The sequence below is a fragment of the Amblyomma mixtum genome, chromosome 9, assembly GCF_055824585.1.
Source record: "Amblyomma mixtum isolate Tamu chromosome 9, ASM5582458v1, whole genome shotgun sequence".
NCBI lineage: Eukaryota > Metazoa > Arthropoda > Arachnida > Ixodida > Ixodidae > Amblyomma > Amblyomma mixtum.
In genome coordinates this window covers 79,907,654-79,932,942 of record NC_143020.1, presented here as the reverse complement: position 1 = coordinate 79,932,942, position 25,289 = coordinate 79,907,654, and the positions used below count along the sequence as shown (strand labels likewise).

General features: G+C 49.6%; 1 protein-coding gene across 2 annotated transcripts in view; it reads right to left on the bottom strand.

Moving 5' to 3' along the window:
- The window catches only part of sd (TEA domain transcription factor 1 homolog scalloped), a 49,317-nt gene extending 26,113 nt beyond the window's left edge, over window positions 1-23,204 (bottom strand). For both annotated transcript variants that reach the window (XM_089560603.1, XM_089560604.1), the window contains exons 1-2: window positions 22,914-23,204; window positions 4,157-4,284 (exon numbers count right to left, since the gene is read on the bottom strand). In XM_089560603.1, the coding sequence (XP_089416729.1) occupies window positions 4,157-4,284; window positions 22,914-22,920 (135 nt within the window). In that variant the 5' untranslated portion in view covers window positions 22,921-23,204. The remainder of the gene's footprint in view (window positions 1-4,156; window positions 4,285-22,913) is intronic.
- Window positions 23,205-25,289: the final 2,085 nt, after the last annotated feature.

Sequence of the window (25,289 nt, the reverse complement as noted above, 5' to 3'; positions counted from 1 at the left end):
AAGTTCGCTTATAGAATTTTTGCAATCCGCTGACGTGTGCTGCAATACCGATCGCTAGTGCATTCTTCCTAACCTCAGCATATACCATTTCCTGGTGCCTTTAAACGCTCCATCTTTTCTGACCTAGCTGAAGACAAAAATGGGGGTTCTGGTGCTAAGGATCACCGCAAAAGCGATCTGTCTATCAAATCGATCGCGTCTGTCGCCTGTTCTCTCTACGTTACTGTGATGTGCCTTAATTTTGAACACCTGCGAACCTCCAGCGCCGTCGACACTAGCGGAGCGTCTAAAAAATCCGTCAATCGGCTCGCTCCTTAGAACTGCTCTCACCGCGAAAAATAGCGGAAGCCACATATATGCTTGCATGCTTCAGCTCGCAAACATGCCGGCACTCACGGAAACGTATCCAGCCACATAAGATAAATATTAAAAGACAATCACGGTCGAAATAGTTTTCGGCGCGCAAACCCACTGACGCACATTTACTGCAACTGAGGACAAGTTCATTGTCACGTCGGCCAAAGTGTAATAAATCGTACTTTCATCTATTTTTCTGTCTCGTGGGCCCGTATTTTGTAAGCGCACACAAGTACGCGCAGAAGCAGTATTGAGAGTGGCTATAAATTACACCAGGAGAACCTTGCCAACAGGTTTCTTAAAATTACTTTTTTTTTTTTTTTGAGCTCCCACCATTCAAATGCCCGGCTCTTTGTGAGATAAAGGCGCTGACAGGCGTGCCTAACCTTGGACGCGTATGAATGATGTCTAGCGCGCCCGGGCTGGCGTAGTAAAGACGCCTTGCAAGAAATATACAAAAAAAAAAGAACAACACGCAAGAGTTCCCGCACGGAGCACGTGAACAGCATGGGGCCAACGGGCTTCTGCAACGGCTGAGAGAACAGGCCTTTTCCTGCGGCAACGTTGTTACGGACCCGTGCCAACTGGCAACGCTCGGGAGGTCTTTGTGGGAGAAACAAAATACGAGACCGGAGGCTTACTTTTTTTACAACAGCCAGAAGTTTCGCGCCACCTCAAAAGAAAAGAAACACCTAAAAGTAAACAGCCGACTGGAGGCCTGAAGAGAAGTTTTGTTTCCGAGAGTAAAGACAAAGAAAGCTGTCTTCCTCGAACGCTGGAGCTTTTTTATGAATTTGTAAAAATACGAAAACTGGCTTTGTGTCAGTGTCATCGTAGACTGCGCTTTTCAAACAGGCCAAAAAAAAAAGGTGAACTTTTTAGCAGACTCTTTTTGTTATTTCCTTTTTTTTTTTTTCAGGGGAGCTAAAGCAAGAAGTCTTCAGCGTTCCGTTTCGTCACACGGTGGTGAGACCACCCGGAATGAAAGGGGAGTGAAAAAAAAAAAAAAAAGGAACGAGACCAAATACAGAAAAAAGCATAGCCTCGAACAGTGGTTACGAAAACGCGAAGCCTCCGCTAGCTCGCCTGCCGTATATATAGAAAACGATGGTTTGCCAGACACTTGTTTAGAGGGGATGATTGACTGTGGCGGCCCTTAACCCAGCTGCATAGAAGCGCGGCCGCGCTCAACAGATATACGGGCGAGCCAAAACAGACTTTCGCGGAACTGTTCGGTTCGCGAAAACGGTAAACAAAGCTGCGGCGTCCGCGTCTTCGCCAGAGACGTTAACCAACTACGATGTCTCGCTGCGGTAATGGAGCCGTTCTCTGGAGGGAGTGCTGGATACATGGACGAGTTCTTCGGCCCTCTAGCGGTTAACAACCGAAGTCCAGCGCACCAATTTGGCAGCGCACATGAGAAGAGAGACACTGGTGTGCTCAGGTCCTTTGTCGCCAATACTTCTGTTCTGGAGTTACCACGAGACGTCGGGAAGGTTTTCCTTAAAGGGCCCACCTCCTGGTCAAAAATATTTTCTACCTCTCTCGTAGCGAGGCATCGTCCCCGGACGGCGCGGCCGCAAATATTTTTTGAAACGCTCTTTAATAGCGCAGTTACAGTCATCGCAATCAAGCTACCTCGTCATGCTCCTCTCCTTCCGTTCCCTCCTCGAGATTTTTCTCTCGCGCGCGCCTCGTCGAGTAGGCTCCGCAAGGGAAAAGCACCCTTCCTCCTCCGATGTTAGCCGGAGTCGTGGTGTCTGGTGGAGTGCGTCACATGTCTACGTCATGGCCCCGCCTTGAAAAGAATTCTTTTCTTACTTTCGAACTCGTGGAGTTCGAACTGCACTTCTCTGCCTGCAGTACCGCATTGCTCGGCTTGACATGTTCAATATAGGCCGATGAAAAACTTTGCTTACGTGGCAGTTTTCAGTAAGAAAAGATTTCCCAGCGGTATGCGTGGCAAGTCTTGAACCGAAATTCTATGATTAATGAAGTGCAGTTGACACTGACCAAATATTCAGTGGCCACTCAACAGCTTTCAATGCCAGAGGCTACGACGGAAACATATTGGTGCCTACATGACATGCCGGCCAACTCGAGAAGGACTCGGGTTACGAGAGGACGTGTGACGCAACGGTGATATTATAGGAGGTATCCACGTGACGTCGCGGGTACCGTTTTGGCGTCCAACGCCCAGTTTCAGCGGTGCATGCCGGAGAAGGCCGATTAGACGCGCCGTAGCCTTTCAACGTGTGCATGGACGCCAAAATGGCGACCACTGTGGCTTGAGCGCATACCTCATATAGGTTGGTCCACTTTCGTAGCGGAAATGGCGCACTGGTTATATCGGCCTTGTATTCAATAGAATTTCGCCGCTGGCGTCAATAGCAAGGTCATTGCGCAGCGCTCGTCCTGTGGTATATGTCTCTTCCCTTTCGTCCTGGTTTCCTTTGCGCCGCCTCCTATAATGATGCTTAACCGACTAGCCCACACGAAGATACTGATCATTGCGCAGCCTTGAGCTCACGCCAGATAATCAGATATCCTCAGCGGCTTACGATGTACTTCAGTTTTAATCTGCAAGCACTTTTAATCTTTAGCCACCGACCCATGATGCCGTTCTTAGATTGTGCCCTGGGCACGTGCGCGGGAGCCATTAGGTCATGTGTTTGTTAGCTACAAATATGCCTTTTTTTTAAATAAAAAGATGGTAGTTGCGAGTCAGCGCTCGTCTGTGCGTTTCCTTGTTCTCTGTCTGTCGTCCGTTCGCGCTGTTTTCTACCCAAAATGAACACGTGCCAGTTAGCCCAACTATCCATTCTACTATTGCAAGCTCCCAGCGGTTCACTTGTACAGTCAGCTATCATGACTCACAGACGCTATAGTACTGGCCTGAAACAGCCCAAGTAAATACCGAACTCTCATCAGGAACAAGAAAGCCCTCCCATTTACGCTTGCTTCCACAAATGTACAGTCTTGGTCAAAGGTCTTCAGGCCAACGGCTTTTCGCTTCAGCCCCATAACAGAGCCATTACGACACTATTAAAGACCGAAGGACCTTGAAATGCTAGCAGAAGGTTTCTAGTTCTGGATGTAGAGAAGCCGCCTGCTTGACTTATGTTTTGAATGATCCGCTACACGGTTCATCTTAAGAACATTCATTTAGAGGCAGCTGAACGCTGTGGCCTTAGGACTTTTGACCAAGACTGTACTGTGATATGGCACAACGGTGGGCTTTCCGCCCGATGCGGTCGGTGCCAGGAAGCGAATCAGCTTTTTTTATTTTTTTTCCCCCAGACGTATTTCAACCATCTTATACGGGAGTCTAAGTTCGTGCACGCTTCTATATGTTATGTGAATAATTTCATTACCTGCACGTATGTCTTATTGATGTATGCACATCTTGGACTGGCGTATGTTTCACTGTCACTTATTAGTCTGCTTTATGCGCTTATATATATAGCGCAGTATACGCTTCGTTAAAGGAAACATATTTATTCGACTCGACGTTTCGATGCCTTCGCAACCAATATATATATCACTGCAGCAGTAACTGCTGATTGTGTTCCCAAAATCCAAATGCTGTTTTTTTTTTCTTTTCTTCTTTTTTTTCTTTTTTTTTTCGTGCGCTGCCTCTGTTTGCCATGTATTGGGGTGCGGGCCTAGTCAAGCCTTTATCAGGCTTTTTGTCTGCACTCCAAACATCCTTGAGATGTTGAATAAAGATTATATTGCATTGTACAATTGACGCCAGTCATGCACACGTCGCCAGCCGCTTTTGTGGCCCACTACTCACCTTTAGCTTGGACTGTATCTCCCGGGCTTTTCTCCTCGCCAGGACCTGGATGTGGCTGGACACCTGTTTCCGCGTCCTCGTCTTGCCCGTCCGCAGCTTGATGTACCTGGCGATCAGCTCATTGCGTCCTGCACACGGCCGAGGACACGGGAAACACTTTTTTAGGAAAAAGCGTCGTGTGCGGCGGTCGCGTCTGTTAATTTACACACTGACATCGTGAAAGGGAGCAAAGACACTGAACATGGCAAGGTATGACCCACCGCGGTGGTTCAGTGGTTACGGCGCTCGGCTGCCGGCCCGAAAGACGCGGGCTCCATCCCGGCCGCGGCGGCCGAATTTCGATGAAGGCGAAATTCTAGAGGCCCGTGTACTGGCCGATGTCAGTGCACGTTAAGGAACACCAGGTGGTCGAAATTTTCGGAACCCTTCACTACGGCGTCCCTCATAGCCTTAGTCGCTTTGGGACGTTAAACCCCAATAAACCAAACCAAACCATGGCAAGGTATGAGGCGTGATTTAGGCGCACTGAGCCCACTTCGGAGATATTCAGTTCACCGGGGATACTTTATTTATTTATTTACATGACACTGCAGACCTTCTTGCATTGTATGAGCAGCAGTTTACATAAATACATTTATGTTTTAAAATTCATGCATGTAGATATAGAAAACACTTCGATTACATGCCCGTTCATCTCCTCTAAAATAGCCACAAATATAATTGGCAGGAGGTCACTCTCAGTGGTTAGAAAATAATGTTAATGGCCTTTTTGAAGTTTTCATATGTGAGAACCTCTTCAGGTGGTGAACAGAGCTTCAGTGTGCTGGTGAACAAGCATGGTATACCCGCAGGTGGGCTACGACAGCACAGCGTCCCGTTCAGAGCGGCAAGCTTGTAACACGTACGCTATGTATTCGTTCATTGTTTCACAACCTCAATATTAAGGCGAAAGCCTATAATGGCTCATACTGTCGTCGGTCCGTTAACAAAGCGTGTCGTACGCGTTTAACTCGGGAACTAAAAGAGATAGAAGAAAACCAATGGTTGCTTCAGATAGAGGAGGAAAAAATAAACCTAGAAGCCAAGTTTGATGACTGTAGAGTAATTGGTGAATCAATTATAGGCAAAAATGTAGAAATTGCGTCAAAATAGCACGGACGTCGATATAGCCACACAAACGGTGTGACGTCGCATCCATCGGAAGTCGTCACGGCATAGTGAAGATTATCACAGAATGGTCGGAAAAACATCACATTTGTGTCCAATTAGATGGGAAAATGAGTAATTAAGCGTAATTAACACTTAAGATCCCCGAAAGATGTATAATTTGGGTATCGATATAGCCATGGCAACGGTGTGACGTGACATCCACCGGAAGTCGTCATTCAATAGTGTCCTCGGCTTTCGCTTCTCAGCACTTTAGTTGCCAAAGTGTCCTCGCAATATTAATGCACGGCCTATACTGCAATCATCCATTAAATGAAATCAAATAAATTTTGTGCCGTCCTCACCTGCCTTCTTAATCGCCAGCCGAGTCAAGCTACTGCAGGACGAAGAGCACACTGAATCATGTAGAATCGCTCTTACCTTGCGCTAGCAAGTATGTTCTTAACCCGCCACTCCATGAGAACATGTCGCGCCTTCAAATTCGTCCATACTTTTCTAGTAAAGGGTTAAGCAGCGGATGTCAATGCCTTATAAGTGCGGCAAAAACGGCTGCATGCGTATCAACGGTTTCAACACACCATGTTCCCAGGGGTGGATACAATGCTGAACCCATTCTTGCGGAAAGAAAAAAGTAAAAAAAAAGGGCACAAGGCGGATGCATGGCATGTCAGTGTTCGCACATGAGTGTATCGACTCATATCCATGCTTTCTAAAGGCGACAGCGCGGCTGACGACTGGGAGCAGCGTGACCGTCACAGCCTTTCTTCAAACTCCTTTTTTCGCCTTCCGACTCTGCACCTCGCAGCAAAGCCGCCATTGCGGCCCCAATATCTTCCGTGACCTTCCTTTTACAGCTTCCGTTTGTTCCTTGCCGCTTTTCTATCGCCTCCACTTTTCGCTTCACGTATGACCTTCCACTCGGAGACTCTAGCGTTTCGCTATCCCCCTTTCCACTGATCCCTCTTCACTTTTCTTCGTAGTGCACTTTTAGCGCATTCGTTCCTACGCCTTTTTTTCTTTTTCTTTCTCTCTCTTCTCGCTGTTCAGTTGCCGTTTCCTGTCTGACTCTCTCTCCTCTCGGAAGGCGACCGTCTGCGTCTTGTCCCAGTCTCCATCTCCTCCCAATGCCTTTTTTTCGCGCCGGGGCCCGCTTTGATCCGCATCCTCCCTCCTGGCATCGTTCGCCGGACGGCACAGCATCCGTTTCCAAGGGATACCCCGCATTCCTCACATTCCGGGACGGTTTCGCTCGTCGCGAAAGCGTATCGCTCCGAAAGCGAGCGCTCGTCCCCTCAGTCTCCGTGCCGGCGTCCCTGTCGCCATCTCCCGGCCATATCCTCTTTTTCCCCCGCGTCGTCTGTTGATCGCTTTGTGCCTCCACTGTCGTCGTCGTTGTCTTCGCTCGGTAACGTTTCTTTATTCTCGTCTTGTACACCGGGCGCAAGTCCCTCTCCCGTAGAGCCTTCTGCGTCGTCTTTGTCCTGTTCGCGTCAACTAGAGCCCTAACGTTATGCGTTTCTCTGCTCGCCAGCTAAACTTTCGCGCCGCTTTCCAGCCGACTAGGCTTAGCTCTGGTTCCGCCGCTTCGCGCTGGGGAGCGCCTCTGTACGTCCTTCCTCCTCCTTTCTTCCCCGTACGTCTGTTCATCGGTCTTGTACCTCACCGTCGTGATCGTCTTCGCAAAACTTGCTTGGGCAACGTCTCGTGCTGAAAATCTTCCACTATCTTCAGGCGCTTCTTGTGCTGTCTATGGCATGACCATATGGGCCGTCGCAAACACACGTGCTTATTTAGAACACATCTTCACGCCGATCAGTATAGGCTCGGAAATGATACAGCGCTGTATCGTCTTCCCTTTCTTTGTCCGTGTCTCAGGAGTGCGCTGTGTTTTTCCCCCAACCTGATGTGTATGTGGCTTTGCATGTAACACATCGGATCGTTGCTTCAATTATGGGAGTGCCTCACGGTCATTCCGTTATCACATAACTTCGCAGCCCCAATGAACAGTCTGTACAAGAACTATCGTTTGCGTGCACTACCTTACTTTTCCTTTTCCGCTCTAATATACTTTTTTCTTTTTCATGTTCGCAGCTCTACACGCAGGTGCGGAACTGTTACAGTGCATTATCCCGCCACCGCGAAACGTTTTACAGGACGCTGACGGCAAGTGAATCCGATCATTGTTGTCAGTAAAAAAAACAACAACAAAATATTCCCGAGCTCTTTGTGGCTACCCTGAAATTTGTCCGCCAGCAAAACACTTTTTTATTGCCGAGAAAATAAGGTTTGAATATCTTCCCGCCGGTGAATACAAACTTGTGACGTCCTAATTGAAGAGGACCAGTTGCCACCGCTTTGAAGTGAATGGCGATGTAGCGTGGCCTCTGGGATCCGCAACGAAAATTCGGGGTCAATGCCCACGTTTTACTTGAGAAACAGGCCGATTGATGGCGACACCTGTTTTTCGTTTTTATGTCTTTTCTAGCTTATAAAAGCTTCGTTTTCGATGAGAATGGCCTCCTTCTAATAGAACGTGATGCCCTATCGATAGAGGACAACTTATAACTTCCTCGATGTCCTTTTAATAATTCACTTTGTTTTTGCCTCATCTCCTTCTGACTAGATCTCCGGCCCTATGCTTTTCCTTTTATGCGTAGCATATTATTATTGCAATCACTCAGTTCAGCCCTTGGGCGCGGCCGGGCAGTCACCAAACCACGTGGAAAAAAAAGAAAAAGAAAGGAAAGAAAAAAGAAAAAAAAAGGACGGCTGAGCATGGTGGCGGTTGCCACCGCCCCGTTTCAAACGGGGCGCTCCTATCCATCCATCCATCCATCCATACGTCACGGAGGAAAAGCTGCTGAGAAAATCGAGTGCCGCCAAGCAATACCTCGCGCAAAAAGACCGCGCAATATGCAACGCATTCTTGGCTTAACCAAGCTAAGCCTGGGCATCTTTTTTCTTCTATTTTTGTGGTTTTCCTTTACTGCCCACAAGCTCACAGTTTGTCCACGGCGTCCGCATTCGTAAACATATACATTCATTCCAGTTATTGCAACTTCTTTGTTTTGTTTTAGTTTTGTTTTGCTGTGACGCTCTTTTGGCAAGCTGACCGGCCGCCCGCCGCTTCTCAAGGCAAGATAAGGCCTATCACGTTGCGTGTTGCGTGCTTCCTTTATTTGTACAACGCAGCTAGCACCGACCTCGGTAATTACTGCGGAAAAGACGCGGGTTGTCTTCTGGGTAATTCCTTTCCCACAGCCCAGAAATGCGCATAATGCTTGTTTATGCACTCCCTCCCAAGAGCAGGGGCTTTTTATAGCATAGGACTCGCTGTGACAAACAGCGGAATCACGACACGTTGTCGTGCGTATATAAATGCATTCTATATACACCATTACCGGTATGCGCAGCTCACAAAAGGAATGAAGGCGAACCTGAACGAAAAACGAACTATGCACAAGAAAATGTCCACCGCGCGAAACTTGAGATTTCGGTTCGCTCTTTATGTGTTACGGGGCCATTTCAAGACCAGCACACATTAGAACATCCAAAAAATGCCAGAGTGCAGTATGAGTGCCGAAAACATACACAAAACAACATCCTGAACTGCACTGAACGTCTATCAAATATCCCCTTTGCAACCGCTCTCTTTGCCAGGGTGATGAAGGTCACATCAACGCGCAAATAAAGGTGAAGGTTACAAGAAAGGTCATAATGCGTGATGAAGGTGACTCCGCTGTCGCGATGTACTCCTTCCCAAGCAGCACATGCAATGGGCCCAGTATTGCGAATGGATGGTTTCACTCGTGTCCTTTCTAGGACCTTTGTTGGACCTTTTTTGGACCTTTGTTGGACCTGGGCCTTTGTTGCCAACACATTTCTAATATAGAGCCTATTACCTGTGCTTCTTGGGGAAATCCGCTATGACTCGCCATGTTCGATGGTAAAGGTAACGTCGCTGGTAGCTACCAATCGGTGGAAATAGTATATTGTGCTTCTTTTTTTATCAGTTAATGCTATCAACCACTTATTTATTTCATCAATATCGTAACGTAAAGCTGCGGTCCATAGGTTAGAAAAAGGTTTTTCTTTTCCCCTGTTCGTTCTTTCGGGGCCACGACCACAGAGAACTACTCCGCGATGCTCACCCTGTGCAGAACACAACGCGCAGTTTCAATTAACATTCCACATCTGTTCGCAGGCACGGCTTTATACGATCACGGGGAATCGCGGGGGAACGCAGTTTTCAAGGTCACGGCCAGCGAAAACAAAGAGAAAAAGAAAGAAGCCGTAATGTTTTTCCACAACGGCTGTTTCATTGTGTTTAGACCTCCGCTACGGGGGACACTAATTGTAGCGCCGTGGAACGAAGGCAAAAAAAAAAAAAAAGGACGAAGACGTTACAGAAAGAAAAAAAAAAGAAACTCCTACCAGTACTGGAGGGTTACATGTGCACAAGAAATGGCAGTAAATGATTATGGCCTTAAGTTTGCGAATGTCATTACTTTCGGAGTTGGTCCTACACGCCCCCGTTTAATGTCATTTTACGAGAGTCGCGATGACGATAACGCCTGCAAGGAAGTCAGAAATTTCACCTGAATATAAACAGTGTTAATGAGCGCAATATCTCCGGAATTATGCTCAGATGTAATATCAAAATGATTTCGTAGAAAATACCGCTGTTCTTGCTTGACAAGTCGAAAAAGTAGCTGCAAACTCCCGTGTCAGCACACAAGCCGAAAGTATCTGTTGCTGGTAAAGATGGTTCCCATCGCGTCAAAAATGCAGGTCCGCCTCATCCGACCGAAAGTAAGAATTAACCATTTGCTACTGGTTAGAAAGTTGTTACCAATAACGTTGCACGCTTTTCTGCGTGTAGAATCGGGACGAGAGTACGCACTGCTCGGGTGAATCAGTTGTGGGGAACTCAGTATGCCGCGAATGGTATAGTGAGGTTAATGTCATTGAATTTATGCGTGTGGAACCACGCGAATTCCATTAAAACTTTAGGCGGTAAGCACCTGATGACATAAAATTTGCCCGTGTGGCAAGGGTGTAGCGTGAGATTTAGCGACAGCTCCTTAGGTATTTTCCTTTCCCGATATATCCAGCTGAACATTTTGACAACGACACGTACATATGTATCGCTGTAAGCCTCTAGCACCCGCGATACGGCCCTCCTGATAACTGCACTGCTACTAGTAGCTGTAGAGATAGTAGTAGTAGTAGTAGTAGTAGTAGTAGTAGTAGTAGTAGTAGTAGTAGTAGTAGTAGTAGTAGTAGTGCTGGAGTTTCTTGCGCGTTAGAAAAAACACTGCGCACTAATAGTCATGCTCAAGGACAAAACAAGTACTATCCAAACAAACAGCAGTGCCAGCACACGTGTAGTTGAAACATCGCTCTGCGAAGGAAACAGGGTTCAATTTGTCTACATCTCTATCCCGCCATGCACGTCTGGTGACCGAACAGCAAAGTGGGCGCGAGGCAGCGACGAAGGAGCCAGAGCTCGGAAAAAGAAAATAGAGACTTCCAGACAACGCCTTGCAGCGCGTGCTTCGCATCAACGTATAGTACACTACACACGAAGACAAGCAGACACACAGACACAGGCGCGCCCGCATATAGTTCTCGCATTCGAGCGCGTCGGCGTCGCGTCTGCGCTCGACCGGCCGGAGAGACCGACCACATGTGGTGGAAGCTTTGACTGCTCGCAGTTGCTGTTGGAGTTGCAACGGCGGTATGCACCCCTCCCCCCCCCCCCCCCCCCCCCCCCCCTTTCTTTCTTGAGTATCGAGTGTCTCTCTTCGAAAGGCCTTCGCAATACGCGCCCTAAGGAGACGGAGAGTAAAAAAAAAAGTACTGAGTAAAAATACATCGTCGTAACGGCGCAGTCGACGACGAACAAACACAGCGGTAAAAGTAGATACTCCAACAAGGTTGAGAAACACGAAAAGGGGGGGGGGGGGGGGGGGGGGGGACATTCAGTCGCAGTTCCACCAGCCGGTCGCGGGGAATTTGCGCGCTCCTGCACGCACGAGATGGTACCGGGAATTGAGGAAGTCAAAGACGTTCATTGTGGGCGAACGTTTGGTTTGCGTCTTTATGCCGACGAACGGCGCGCTGCGGCAAGGTTCCGCAACGTGTGTGGCTATATAGGTATCTGAAGGTCTTAGCTCTCGTATTGTGGTTCGTTGCTGCGAGTACGCGTTGAGTGCGCAGTCGTTATAACCGATTCAAACGTGTAGGAATGCCGTCGGCAACGTTAACGAACAGAAACAACCCGAAGGCTGTATACGATGAGAGCAAAAAAAAAAAACAACAACAACAAAGGTTACTCAAATTACGAAAGCGGCAAACCTAGTCTCAGCTGTATCGAATTCGCAGAGAGAGATCTTAAAACGAAGTCTGAACGTTGGTCGACATTTCGGAACCCTTTCGGATTGTGAAACGTAAACCATCCACGTGACTTCTTCTCCGACCTCGGATTTTGCTACCATGCTTCCGACCAAACTATATTCCGATAAGTTCGATAGACTACAGCCTATTCGCACTAGAGAGCCTCATGGACACGGAAGGTTCTGGTTATCACATACTACGACAGCGAACGAAGCTAACGGAATGAGACGCCTTAAAAAATTTCGAGGGGGCACTTGGTGATCTAAAGCGCGATGAGGCGAAAGCCTTTCCCGCAACGCCCCCCAGCGTCTTTACGCTACCGAAGGAGAACTGCATATGCGTTGGCAGGAAGTTGGCGAAGCATAGTGGTTAGCACGCTCGGCTATGGAAAGGATTTTTTTTTTCTGGTTAATGACTAGTTAGCCATGACTTGTGACTAGTAATGAATTATTATGGCTTTCACTTCAGATGTAACGGACGGACGGACGGAGAGAGTCACGGCCGCGAATAAGCCATTAAAGGCTTTCGCCTTTAATACTGAGGACCCAACGGAGCCATCCCATCAAACGAAGCGGCGATGACGCGTGACCTTGCGGAATACATTCTGCTTTAGATTGTGCCCGCGGTCTTCAGCATGCCTACTTCAGCTACACCATGGTTGACTAGGGAACGCTCTCCTCGGGGTGTGGAATTCGAAGAGAAACGTATACAAAGGTGTGAAAAACAGAGCACACGGGGCGCAACACTACGGGCACCGCGGAAACAGAGCGGTCCAGCTGAGCGTCCACGAAAGGAACACAGCGGCTGCGCGACCACCCGCACAACAAAACCCAGGAACAGAGTTGTTGGTCCTGTCTGCGTCGTTTGGGGCCCATCAGGACGCAAGTAAAAAGCGACTGCCCTTCGCTACCGCCGGGCGGGGAACAGCGCCCGAAAATGGGGAAGACGAGAGAGTGATGCCCCTTTTCTTCCCCTACATCGTAAGGAGACTAAAGGGGAAAGAGGGAAAGAAGGCATGCTCTATCCTTTTCCTCCTTTCCTGCGCCGTTACGTCCCGTAAAGTCCCCCTCTCCCTACTGCCTTTCCTAGGCAATACACTGCTTACATGAAAGACTGGAAGAGGAGGCAAGCGCCGAACCTCCCGCTCTTCCCTAACTTCGCCATCTGAAGCGGCTTTCCCCTGCTTCTCCCCAATTCAGCTCCTCTCTTTCCCTCCTCGATACCTGCTCTCCGTCCACCTCCCGGCGCGAAACGCGGCCCGAGCCCGAGCTCCGACGGTGGCGGCGAGACGCGTCACGTGTTCTCCCCTCTCTGCACTCCCCTTCTTCCCCAACCGACCTCTTCCAATCTCCAGCTCCCTCCTCATCCCTACTATACGTCGCCCGGCGAGGACTGACTGCGCTCCCGCGACGACGACGCCGCTACCGCGCGCCGGGGAGAAGACAGGAATGCGTGGAATGTGCAATTACGCTCCGAGCAGCGCAGCGCTCGTCCCGGGACGGTCGGCGGCGGCTGCTGCAAAACGGGGCTGCAGTCCGCGCGCCCGCTCGCTCATCAAGGCCCAGCGCCGGTTGCCGCGTCGGAGCCCAGGAATGCCAGGAATGTCCGCTCGCTCGATCGCCCGCTGTATATACGCGAGGATGAGGGGGAGCAGTGAAGACCCCCCCCCCCCCTCCCCCATCACGTTATACACAGCGCCGACGGAAGAGGAGAGAGACCGTTCGTTCGCTCGCTCGACGACGCCGCTGGAGGACGACGCGAACGTTATACGAGAAGGGAGGACCCACAGCGCCTGATGAAAGTTCCGCCGGCTATTTTCTTTTTTTATCGCTTTTTCCCTTCGCACTCGTTTCCTCCATCTTTTGCTTCCTTTTATTTTTCTGTCTGCCTCGTCTTCTTCCAACCTCCCCGTATACCGTTTTCATTTCTCCGCAGCTCTCTCTCTATCTCTCTCTCTCTCGCTGTTTCGCCCTTCCTCCCTCGGTTGGTTTGACTGTTTTCTCTTTCTATCTGCTCCGGGCTGTGTTTTCGCCCGGCGGCCAACACCCGTCGTCGTCTCGCCATGCCTGTGGGGCCCTGCTTGGCTTCGTTCCTGACTCTTTCTTTCTCCGCTTATAGCGACTCCACTTTTTTTTTTACTTCTTGCTTGTAGATTATTTCTTTCGGTTCTTGTCGCTATACACCGAACGTCTCATCTCTCCGTTAACACTTGCTTCGCTTTGTCGTGTGAACTGTTGTCTTGTGGTGCATTTTCTCCGCGCACCGTTTTCTTTTTCATCTCTTTAGCACCATGCAGAATTCTCTTTTTCTCTTTCGTCTTTATATTCAATCATTCATCCCGTCCACTGATTTTTTATTGCCAGTTTTTTTTCCGTTCCCTCGTCTCCTCACTCCCGCTGACTGCCGGTCTACGGCTTTGTGCTCGTCTTGTCTCTTTTGAGGCTCTGGCTTACGGCTCTCCACCAAAAACCTTTCGCCGCCTCTCTTTCGCCCACATTTATCGGTTTCGCGTCGTGCGCAGCGCCGCCTACAGGCAACACCGTCAGAGTTCTCCACTCTGGTCTACGGCTGGGTGTTTACGCTCTAGGATTCCGCCCGGGAGGCCCTGCGGAAAAGATCAAACTTCCCGCACTTTCCTAAAAAGGTGAAGTAATGAAAGGGGAGCGTTAAACCGAATTGCCGATGCCCGCATACTAGTAATCACGCTAAACGGCGGCAAGCAGTCGTCTGAAGACGACTGTAATGCAGTAGCGAGCAAGACAAAGAAACAAAGCGTTATGTTAACGGCCTTTTCGGAACAAAATACTGAAGGGACGTCGTGAACCCCGCTGGGGCGCTGATATCGCGTTACACAATGCAGGACGTCTGCTGAGCTCAACACACAGCATGAAAGGCGCCAACAGAGAGAGAAGATGTAAGGGATGAGAACAGTAAGAGCGGTATTAATGGCAAGCTTTCCAGCGCTCGTAATAAATGAACGAACCGAATAATTCTGGAGCTACACAGTTAAACAGTTGTGACAGCAAGCGCGAATGCGTGACTGCGCTGTGGCGTTGCCAATAGTGCTGCTCAATAGTCATATTACTTAGTCGATACAAATCAAGAAGGAAACGGCTAATGACCGTCGAAGGCGGCCCTCCGACCAATAGCGTCGATCGATCGTCATGACGTCCTGGTGAACTGATCTTGCACCTGCTATCGTGACAGAGCTCGGGGCTGGCAGGTGCAAGGGGTGAACGACGGATTCACTGCATAACAGACATGACTGTACATGACTGTAACATACATGACTGTATGTTTCCCTTTTGTTTCCTATGGTTATTAACGCACTGTCCAGTATTATTTTAACACCCCCCTTACACAATGCTCAATGGGCCTGTAAGGTATTTCAAATAAATAAATAAACCCAGACGTTGTGGCAACTGGTCGACGCCGTTGGCAGGAGAGCCGCCCTTGAGGGGAGTTCGCCGCTTCGTTCTTGAGTTGTATCCGGCGATACCACCACTGAGGCTACCTTCCACAGCGTACGCGGGTACCTGTTGGCGAGACGCGGATTAGCGAAACGCCCAGGTTTTTCTCCGCACTTTCTGGCCTCAAAGACGGCGGGCGCTATGTCGTCGCTGCAAGCTGTGCACACCGTGATCACATTGCGTCCCCTCTCTTTCGCTACCCGCTTCGGCGGCCTTCACCCGACGCTCTTCATTACCTACAACGTCGCTTAAAAAAAATTACTTTCCAGGTCGAAGCCCTCGGACACTTTTTTTTTTTAATCACTGCTGTTTTTGTTTTTTTGCGCGCGCCCGAGCGAATACGTCAACGAACGAGGAAAACTGCCCGCCAAAAAGCACAAGCAAAACAAGATCAAAACAGTAAACAAGAAAGACGGCCAAAGCAAGATCAAAACAGCGCGCGGCCGGTTGTAGCGACGGCCGTTTCGATAACCTCCACGTGCGGAAGCACGAGATCGAACAGCTGTATCGCGGGCGCCGGAACAGGTCAGCGGTGCGCCCACAGCACAACCGCCGCGCGCAAGTTGCGCGCATGGAGACTTTATAGGGCGGCGTCCCGAAGAACCGAGACCGGGCCTTATCGCCGAGGCACCCCGTAGACCACGCGCACACGACCGACGCGTGCACGGGTACACCCTAAACACGGGGCGCGGCGGTGCAATTCGTCGTATCGCATCCTGCCATCGCCACGCGCGCTAAGCGTTCGACGAAGAAAAGGATCGCCTATGCTGTGTCGGCCACTATACGCGGAAGGCGGTACTGCATGGAACTAGATCGGGGCGGCGACAAACGGAAGGCCCGGTTATGTACACGCGGGAAGCGTTCGTGTGGCGTACCGCTTTAACGCTGTAAGCCGGCGAATGTTGGTCACGCAGTGCAGTTCGGGTCGATTTTGTAGAGCAGATCTAGAAAGCGCGCAACGCGAACGGCAAGAAAGGGGAGCGAAAATAAAATAAGCAAACTGCGCAAGATTTGGTACGAGACAATGCAACCCGTGTAAAGGGATCCCACTGCAACAATGTAAATAGACAACCGGGAAAGTAGATGCGTTGATGGTCTACCGAACAAATAACGGCGCGAAATACGCGAAGTTCGGTTAGAATGTCGCTGTAAAAACTAGTCCCTTTCCTTAACTGTCAGACTAGTTGACGAACCAGCACTCTTCCCTCTATATGACAATGAGTGCTAATTCTTTTTGTGTGGGAACAAAACCACATCACACCTTCGGTACTGTTATCACCCCTTCTAAGTTGATGGAGCAACGTAAGTGTTTCACAAGAGACTCCGGAACAACCCGTATGATTACAGCTGCTCATTGTATGATCGATCGTCCACGGTTCCGCAAAGACCCACCTCAAAGCACAGTATCTTGAAGCAGTTAGCAATGGAAGGAGACTTACGAACGCTGCAACGGAGGCCTTGAGGTTAGCAAATATAGGAAATTGAAACCTCCGTTAAAATCTTCATAACTTCCAGAACTTCGCATACTTTGAAGAAGGAATCTGCTTCCGTTGCCAACCGTAAGTGTTCAGTATTTTTAGTCATAGAAACGTACCCCAGGGCTTGGGCAGCTTCCTTTTCCCTATTAGAGAGTGTGCTGGAGGACAGTTTACTCTATTTTCCCTCTCTTTGAGGGTAATTCATGTTTAGAATGCAGTCGTTCGGCAAACATTACGCAACGTAGCTGAGAACAATGAAACGAAAGGGTGGAACGGAAAGTCGAAAGTAGCCTAAAAATAAATATACTTTGATCTCTGCCATGAGTGTCACAAAAAAAAAATGCGTCATCATTAAGCAGGACACATAACTAAAAGACGGTGTTCTCGAGGGGTAAAAAGCGGGCAAAAAACCAAATAAACAAAATAACCTCCAGGCGCCCTGAACCGAACGTGTATACAACGGTCCCAACACAAAAGGCTGCGTGGTTGGAGCCCTTTGTTCTCCCCACACTGTCAGCAGGACGCCATAAAAGCACGAACAGCGAGCGAGGCGGCTCCTGGCGACAATAAACCACAGCACACCAAAGCGGGGACAAGGGGAGGAGGAGAGGGGGGGGGGGAACAGAGCCCTTAACCCCCAGCGTGAAAATCATATGCCTCCGTCAAAGCGCCCCCAACCCCACCCCAGGCACTATATTAAAAGAGCAGAAGCACACGGAACAATGGAGCCCCGTACCCTTCGCGCGTGCAAAATATGGGGCACTTAGGGAGCTCTTCCTCCCCACAGCCACGCGCCCGTTTCTCATCGCTCGCAGTGACGTCACGACGCAGTCCTCGCCTTCTCTCCGGCTCACATGTGACACGTACGCGAACGCCATCGAGTGAGGTGTCGCGCGTTAGCGCCGAAATCTGTAGCCACGTACATTACGACCTTCTGTGATTGACGCAAAAAAAAAAAGAAGAACGGAAGCATCACGGCTGGTGTTTTGTGTTGTGCGCGAAGAACATTTATTGTTGCATTCATGCAGCGGGTCACCATACGTGAAGTACCCCGTCTTCGCTCCACTGACTTTTCAACCAAACAAGAAAGCTCTCGCTGCATGTATGGTGATATAGAAACAAAGCGAACCGCGTTTGAGACAGGTATGAGGATAGGAAGAAGTGCGAAACAGTCGGCATGCAGTCCGGTTCTGAATTGCAGGCCACGGGTTCGCTTCTGTGTTCTGTATCAGGAGTTCATTGAAACAACGTTGAAATTCGGGCTTGTTGGTTCATACTTCGGAGCAATAGCGCAAACAAGACAAGGGACAAAAGAACGAGTAGACACACACAGCGCTCTTTTGTCCCTTGTCCTGTTTGCGCTATTGCTCCGAATCATTGAAACACTTCATCCACCAATAAAAACAGGACGAGCACATCATAGAAGCGTTGTTCCTCGTCTCTCAATCGGCTTACCATACGGCAAGCCGCGAGCTCTGGGCTGCGAAATTCGAGGCAGTGAAGGAACGCATCACATAGTTGAGCCACAAGCCAATGAAGCGCTGGATTTTGACAGGGAAAATATAGGTGTGCGTTTAGCTTCTTGTTTTCAGCGTCTACAGACAAAGATTACTGTGATTACTACAAGTTCATGGACAAAAACATTACACAAAATCTGTGACGACAGAAAATTATCTGCTGTGCTTTTCAACTGTGTACGAACCGTGAGCAACCACGCCGCAGGATGTCAAGACAATTAAGAGGCCGTCAAATATACGCGCCGACACCGCTGCAGAGGCTACGGCGGAATTTAAATTTGCCGGGACTGCCGATGCACTGATACTATAATGACACATGTGTCAGTAATGCCTCCATTAACAGCTGCGGACAGAAAAGCGGAGTCCTTGCTATAGTCAGATACAACTCAATAACGAAGCCACTTTTCCCCGACAATGGACAACCTTCCAGCCAATGGCGGCGGCCAATTCTCATGACCCAGCAAACATGACAGGGCAGGCAGCGGTGCGACAAAGCGGTGCGACAATGCAGAGAGGGAACTAACCCCGACCATGGAGGGAGGGTCCAACGCCCTTTCATCTACCACTCCCTGCATTGTCACACTATATCAGGGTTATGAGAATCGGCCGACGCCATTGGCTGGAAGGGGGGGTCCTTTGACGGGGAAAAGCCGCTTCGTTATTGAGTTGCATCCGACTATAGCTTTAACAAGCTCCATTCACACCGGTACCAGTACGTTACTTCAACGCCACCCGCTTTGTTTGTTTCAGGTAAGGAAGTAACCTTCGGACGACACCACAAAGGCAAGTCGGTGGACACACATCTACCAGGAGCGAGACACTGCCCGAGCGATGACCTACATCCGCTGCGTTGGCTCCGTCAGTTTTACGTCACAGAGGAGAATCACAGCAAAGCTCGCAGCTCACGGAATTTTTCGCCTAATTAATATTCGTTAATATTATCTTTTTGTTCGTTCTTCCGCAATTGTTAACCACACAGGACTACAGCTGCGTTTTCTATATCATAGCACTGATATAACAATTACGCCCCAAAACAATGTTAAGGTTACACTGCAGTCGCATACAACTCAAGAACAAAGCGGCTTTTTCCGGTCAAAGCACTCCCTTCCAGCCCATGGCGTCGGCCGATTATCATGTCCCTGCTAGCGTGGCAATGCAGGAAGTGCCAGATGAACACAACCAGCCATGAACCTTATCCCAGGTTCATGAGAATCGGCCGACGACACTGGCTGAAAGGCGGTCCTTTCAAGGAGAAAAGCCGCTTTTTTCTTGAGTTGTACCCGACTTTAGTTACTATACTTGTATACAGTACACGCAGTATTGGGCGAGTTGGTTTTCGTTTCAATAGACGACTTTTTTTTTTTTAATAGACAGCCATATGAGAGTCAGAGCAAGTGTCGTTTTTCTTTCATTCCCTTGACGTCGTTGTGCTGGGAAAAATATGTTACAACACTTGTAACTTGCAGGAGAGTTCGCAAGTAACCAAGTACAAAGCATAGGTCGTAACGGCAATTTCACCCCACATCGTGCCCTTAACGCTCGCTCGACATCATAGCTGCGCGAGGCTCGGCCGCGAAAAACTATTGCGGCAAACATTACAGAAAAACCCGTTGATGCTGCACGCATCAATCATCTTCTTCGAGAGGGCTTAAGTGACAACTCCAGAAAGCGGAGAGATCGCTATGACCGTACGAAATGTCTGTCATGACGTAAAGTTCATAAACGTCAACCCCAAGCTAGTTATTTGGTCTCGGAACTATCAAGCGTGCAAGCACGTGGATATCAGACCTTGGCACATGATTGTTGCGGTTTAGTAACCCCGTTCTAAGAAGTGCGTAGGCCAATAAATATCTCCCCGGATTTGAGCGAGACGCAGAATCCTGACCTATTATAGGACCTTAAATGCTGAGTAGCCCCGGTATAAAAAGTGTGCAGACAAAAATATTAAGGCTTAAAAGGTCGCTTAGCAACCGTTCGACCACGCGGTAAAAGGGGACGACTTTAGGCAATCATACGCTCACTTCGACGAATACGCACGAACAGTAAATACGCAAGAATAAATGACAAGAAATCAGGCCCCAAGCGCAAAAGCGTTACGACATCGACGGGAACGCGAGCGACCTCTTTAGCACCGAACCGCAAATATGCCGAGACCGCCATGCCAACGACGAGTAGTGTAGTTCGTGGCGGCAGTGTGGACTCTTCGCGCAATCCGCCATACCAGAGATTACGAGAAAAAAAAAATGCACCCAGAGAGACGCGCAAGGCATGTAAGCACCCCGCCACGCGCCATGGATCCAGCTATCCCGCGGACGGTGGGGAAACCGGCAAGGAGGGTGCCGGGGAAGGAAACGCACGCATCGGGAGAGTAGTGTGCCTTCCCGATTTGCGCGCCAGGAACGCGACCCGAATAACATGCGCGCAACCTCCTTTCCCCTCTTCAGGGAGCGCGGGACGCCAGAAGCTTCCTTTCCCCTCTGCCGGGAGCGCGGGAAAAAAAAAGAACAGGGATGACCGCTCGCTCGCTCTACCGACCTCTTCCCTTGATTTCGCTCCTGATGCACCGAGGAGGTCTGTCCGTCCGCGCGCGTAACGGCAGCGGCGTAGGTGTTGTGCTACAGCGGGCAACAAAGCGAGCCGTACATATCGATTCGGCATGGCATACGAGCGGGCCAATCGTGGGCGCGCCCGCCCCTCCGGTTCGATTGCAGCGTGCGACTCCGATTGGCCGACGATTCCCGACTGACTCCCCAATCGGGAGGCGGCTTGGGAGGAGCTAGGGAAAGGAATGCGTTAGGTAAATGTGTTTTGTTTGTTGGGACTGGTGTATCTTTTTTTTTTGTTCATTTCCCTTTCAATGGCCGCGCGTCTGTTCGCTACGTTCGTTCACTGTAGACTTGTGTAGAGCAGCTCTTCAGCCGAAAGAATGGCTCAGGTCGGGCGCGCATACATTCCGTCTTTCTTTTTCTTGCTGTTTGCATCACTATCTCCTGATATGTTTTTTTCCTCTGCTGTTTTGAAGCCGTGTCGTTCTGTGTCATACCGGCGATGTACAAATGCGCGTCAAAATCCTGAAGAGGCGAACTCGATGCGAGGCTCGCTTGAATAGCGTTACATGCAGCATACCTCGCACGACGTGGCGGTCTGTTTTTTTTTTTTCTTCTCATCTGGTGTGTGTTGTGTGTGTGTAGGGGGGAGGGGGGGGCTGCAAATGTTTCCCCTGTCTGTCGCCCTTACATTCTACAGTGTTTTCAGCTCTTTCGGTAAAATCGACAGCAAAACCGTTTTCCTAGCTTGCAACGGGAAAACCCCGCTGCTTGTTTACAACGCAATCGAAACCGTCAACACAACAGGACAGGACGACGTTGCATTTGTTGCGTGTCTGAAATGCCAGCGAAATGCTAGCGGGACACACAAACCGTCTGCTACGTCGTGCTGCTGTCAAGAATGTCACATGCGCCGCGGAATAAGTTCTACACTATAAGAGTACAGTCGGATAGATCACAAACATCTGTTCTCTGTAGCGGCGGACCGCATTGTTATCTACCGCAAGCGACATTATCAACAGCTTACTGATATCCCTCAAAAAGTAAAGTGTAAAACTGATGAACCTGTCAAAACTGAAACCTTCAGGCCGAAATTTCGGGCTAGCGCATCGTACAGGACCGTTTCAAGCTAAGATTTGGTGTTGGTTTTATGGGGTTTAACGTCCCAAAGCAGCTCAGGTTTTGAGGGCCGCCGTAGTGAAGGGCTCCGGATGATTTCGACCACCCAAGAGTCTTTAATGTGCACTGATATCGCACAGTACACGGATTTCTAGCATTTCACCTCCATCGAAATGCGACCGCCGCGGCCGGGATCGAACCCGCGTTTTTCGGGTCAGCAGCCGAGCACCGTAACCACTGAGCCACCGCAGCGGCTCCACGCTAAGATTTAGTTCACTTCGAAGGTTCACATTAGGCTCAGCTTTGAGTACATTACTGCGACAGGAAAATAAAGGTTTGGTTTGGTTTATTGGGGTTTAACGTCCCAAAGCGACTGAGGCTATGAGAGACGCCGTAGTGGAGGGCTCCAGAAATTTCCACCACACGGGGTTCCTTAACGTGCACTGACATCGCACAGTACACGGGACTCTAGAATTTCGCCTCCATCGAAATTCAGCCGCCGCAGCCGGGATCGAACCCGCGTCTTTCGGGTCAGCAGCCGAGCACCGTAACCACTGAGCCACCGCAGCGGCTCCACGCTAAGATTTAGTTCACTTCGAAGGTTCACATTAGGCTCAGCTTTGAGTACATTACTGCGACAGGAAAATAAAGGTTTGGTTTGGTTTATTGGGGTTTAACGTCCCAAAGCGACTCAGGCTATGAGAGACGCCGTAGTGGAGGGCTCCAGAAATTTCGACCACACGGGGTTCCTTAACGTGCACTGACATCGCACAGTACACGGGACTCTAGAATTTCGCCTCCATCGAAATTCAGCCGCCGCAGCCGGGATCGAACCCGCGTCTTTCGGGTCAGCAGCCGAGCGCCGTAACCACTGAGCCACCGCGGCGGGGCAGGAAAAAAAACTGATCCTTTCCCAGCAAAAGACGGCGGTTACCGAGAAAGCGCCCAGTCTTCAAGCTCAAGGAGACCATTATGAGGTCTTACAGCCAGCAGTTCTTCGCCCGCTGAAGGCACACTGCGGAGAAGTTGTCCCACGGGAGAAGGGAAAAGGGAACACTCACCGTACATCTTTCCCTCGTCGGAGAGGATGATCTTCCGGCGTCCGCATGGCGGGTAGATGGCGAGCGCCTCCTGGAAGCTCTGCTCGATGTCGGGGCTCCAGACGCCCTCGGCGTCCGAGTTGGAGACGTCGTTGGCGCCCCGTCCCCCTCCGGACGAGGGCCCGTCCTTGGAGTTGGAGTCGTCCGAGCCGGCGTCCGAGAGGGGCGCCTGCGGCGGAGGGGCGCCCCCGCCCGTCAGGCCCGGCCCGGAGTTCCAGGGGGACGAAATCTTGAACACCGAGATGGGCGCCACCCTGCGGGGAACGGAGAAGGGAAACGGCTCTCAGCACGCTGGTCGGCGGAACGACACAGAACACACAGTTTCGGACTTGAAATGCACCGAACAGAAAGAATCAGTAGAATCAGTAGAATCAGAAAGAATCAGCGTTTCACCCAAGACTTCCCACAATTTCTAAAAACAGGCTTTTTGATTAAGAAGAGTGTTTCTTTTTTTCGGTATAGCATTGTCAGCGGTGTAGTCCAATTGTCCAGTTGTACATAAATGTTCAATCTGAAATTGCTGCAGTTCAATTTTAACCAATCACTCTGAATTTCCATCTCGTTTTGTGTTTATTTTATGCAGTGAATGTCTTGTGCTCTCGAATGGGAGCAGGAGCGCAGACTCTTTCTCAAGTATCTATTTGTCTTTTCGTCTACGCCCCAGGCCATTGAGTTGTCTGAATAAACATTTTGGCTTAGAATGCAGCTAAGACGTGCCATCTAGCAGGCTGGTTAACTAATATTGAGCAAGCTACCTTTTTAAGTATTACTGTTAGGCTGCTTAATTATAGACATGCATGTAGAACACCGTAGGTAATAATACCCATATCAGTTTTTAGATTTCGAAAACGTGGTTATCCTCGGGCCCGTGGCCCAACAAATTCTGGCTGCATCGCGCCAAAATACATGTGCTTTCAAGAAGGTCGCAGGCAAAGCAACGTCTCCAGTGCACGTAACTCGTCGAAATAGCCATAATTTCTTAGGCCACAGCGCCGAAGGGAACCGTGATTTCGGAATTCTAAAAAGTTATATGGATATTACTTACGGTGTTCTACATGTCTTAATAATTAAGAAGCCTAACAATTATTGCTGAAAAGGCAACTATTAAATATTAGTTAACCAGCCACCTAGTTAGCACGTCTTAGCTTCTGATGTACTATACCGCTGACAATGCTGTGATAAAAAAAAAGAGCTCTTCTAACTGAAAAAGATGAATATTTAAAAATTGTGTAGAATCTAAGGTGAAACACCCTGTAGCCAAGACAACTTATATCAACCCTGTCAACGCCATTTTTTTCGTTATCAGCTTGGCCGAGGTGGTGATATAATGGACGGACAGAGTCCGTGATGCTCAGTAATCATCCTTGATCCACTAGATACTATCAATGATCCTCAAAATCACTCAGTACAGAAACTAGGACCGCTGGACAGTTTCAGCACTTTTCAGTAGCGTTCCGTCACTGCCACGTTCAAAGATACAATACCTGCAACGAAATAAACACATGCGCTAGTTCATTTAAATATGTTACCCTCAGGATCTGCGAGCAAGACAGAGAGGATGTTGCCGGACGCTCAGTATTTCCTTGCGCACATGCGTCGAAATGTAGTGATGACTGATTCGTTTGTTCATAACGTTACCCCCCAAGCATAATTAACACTGACTAGAAGTTTTGTGGTTTACGGTGCTTGAACTTCCCAAAGCGACTCAGGCTATGAGGAACGCCGTGGTGAAGGGCTCCGGAAATTTAGAACACCTGGGGCTCTTTAACGTACACTGACATCGCACAGTACACGGGAAGGTAGAATTTTCGCCTCCATTGAAATTGGACCTCCGCGGCAGGGTTCGAACCCGCGTCTTTCGCGTCAGCAGCCGAGCGCCGTAACCACTCAGCCACCGCGGCTAGAAGTGAAAAGCTAGGCTGTTTCGAGAAGCGGCGGTGCGCGAAACCGTCAACCTCACCCGTTCCCTTCACGATATAGCGGGATTATACGGAACGACTATCTGCTATCTTCTTCGAAGTATTCTAGAAGACCTCATCCGAGCATAGTCAGACGCTCCGCGTTGTTTCATATCGCCAAGAGATGGCGACAGTGCAGCGGCTTTAGTCTCGGCAATAAGCGGGCCCCTTCACCTCCGCCACTCCCCGCTTTCTCCGAAACATTCGTATTCCTCGATCTTGCCTTCATCGCTCTTTCTTGCTTGTTTATCACAAAAAAAGCCGCCGGCAACCCAAATCCTCGATACCCCCCAACCTTACGCCGATAGGAAGAGACCAGACCGACGCGATAGCGATCACGTCAGACAGACTTTGCACTCGGGGCTCGGTTTTTGGTTCT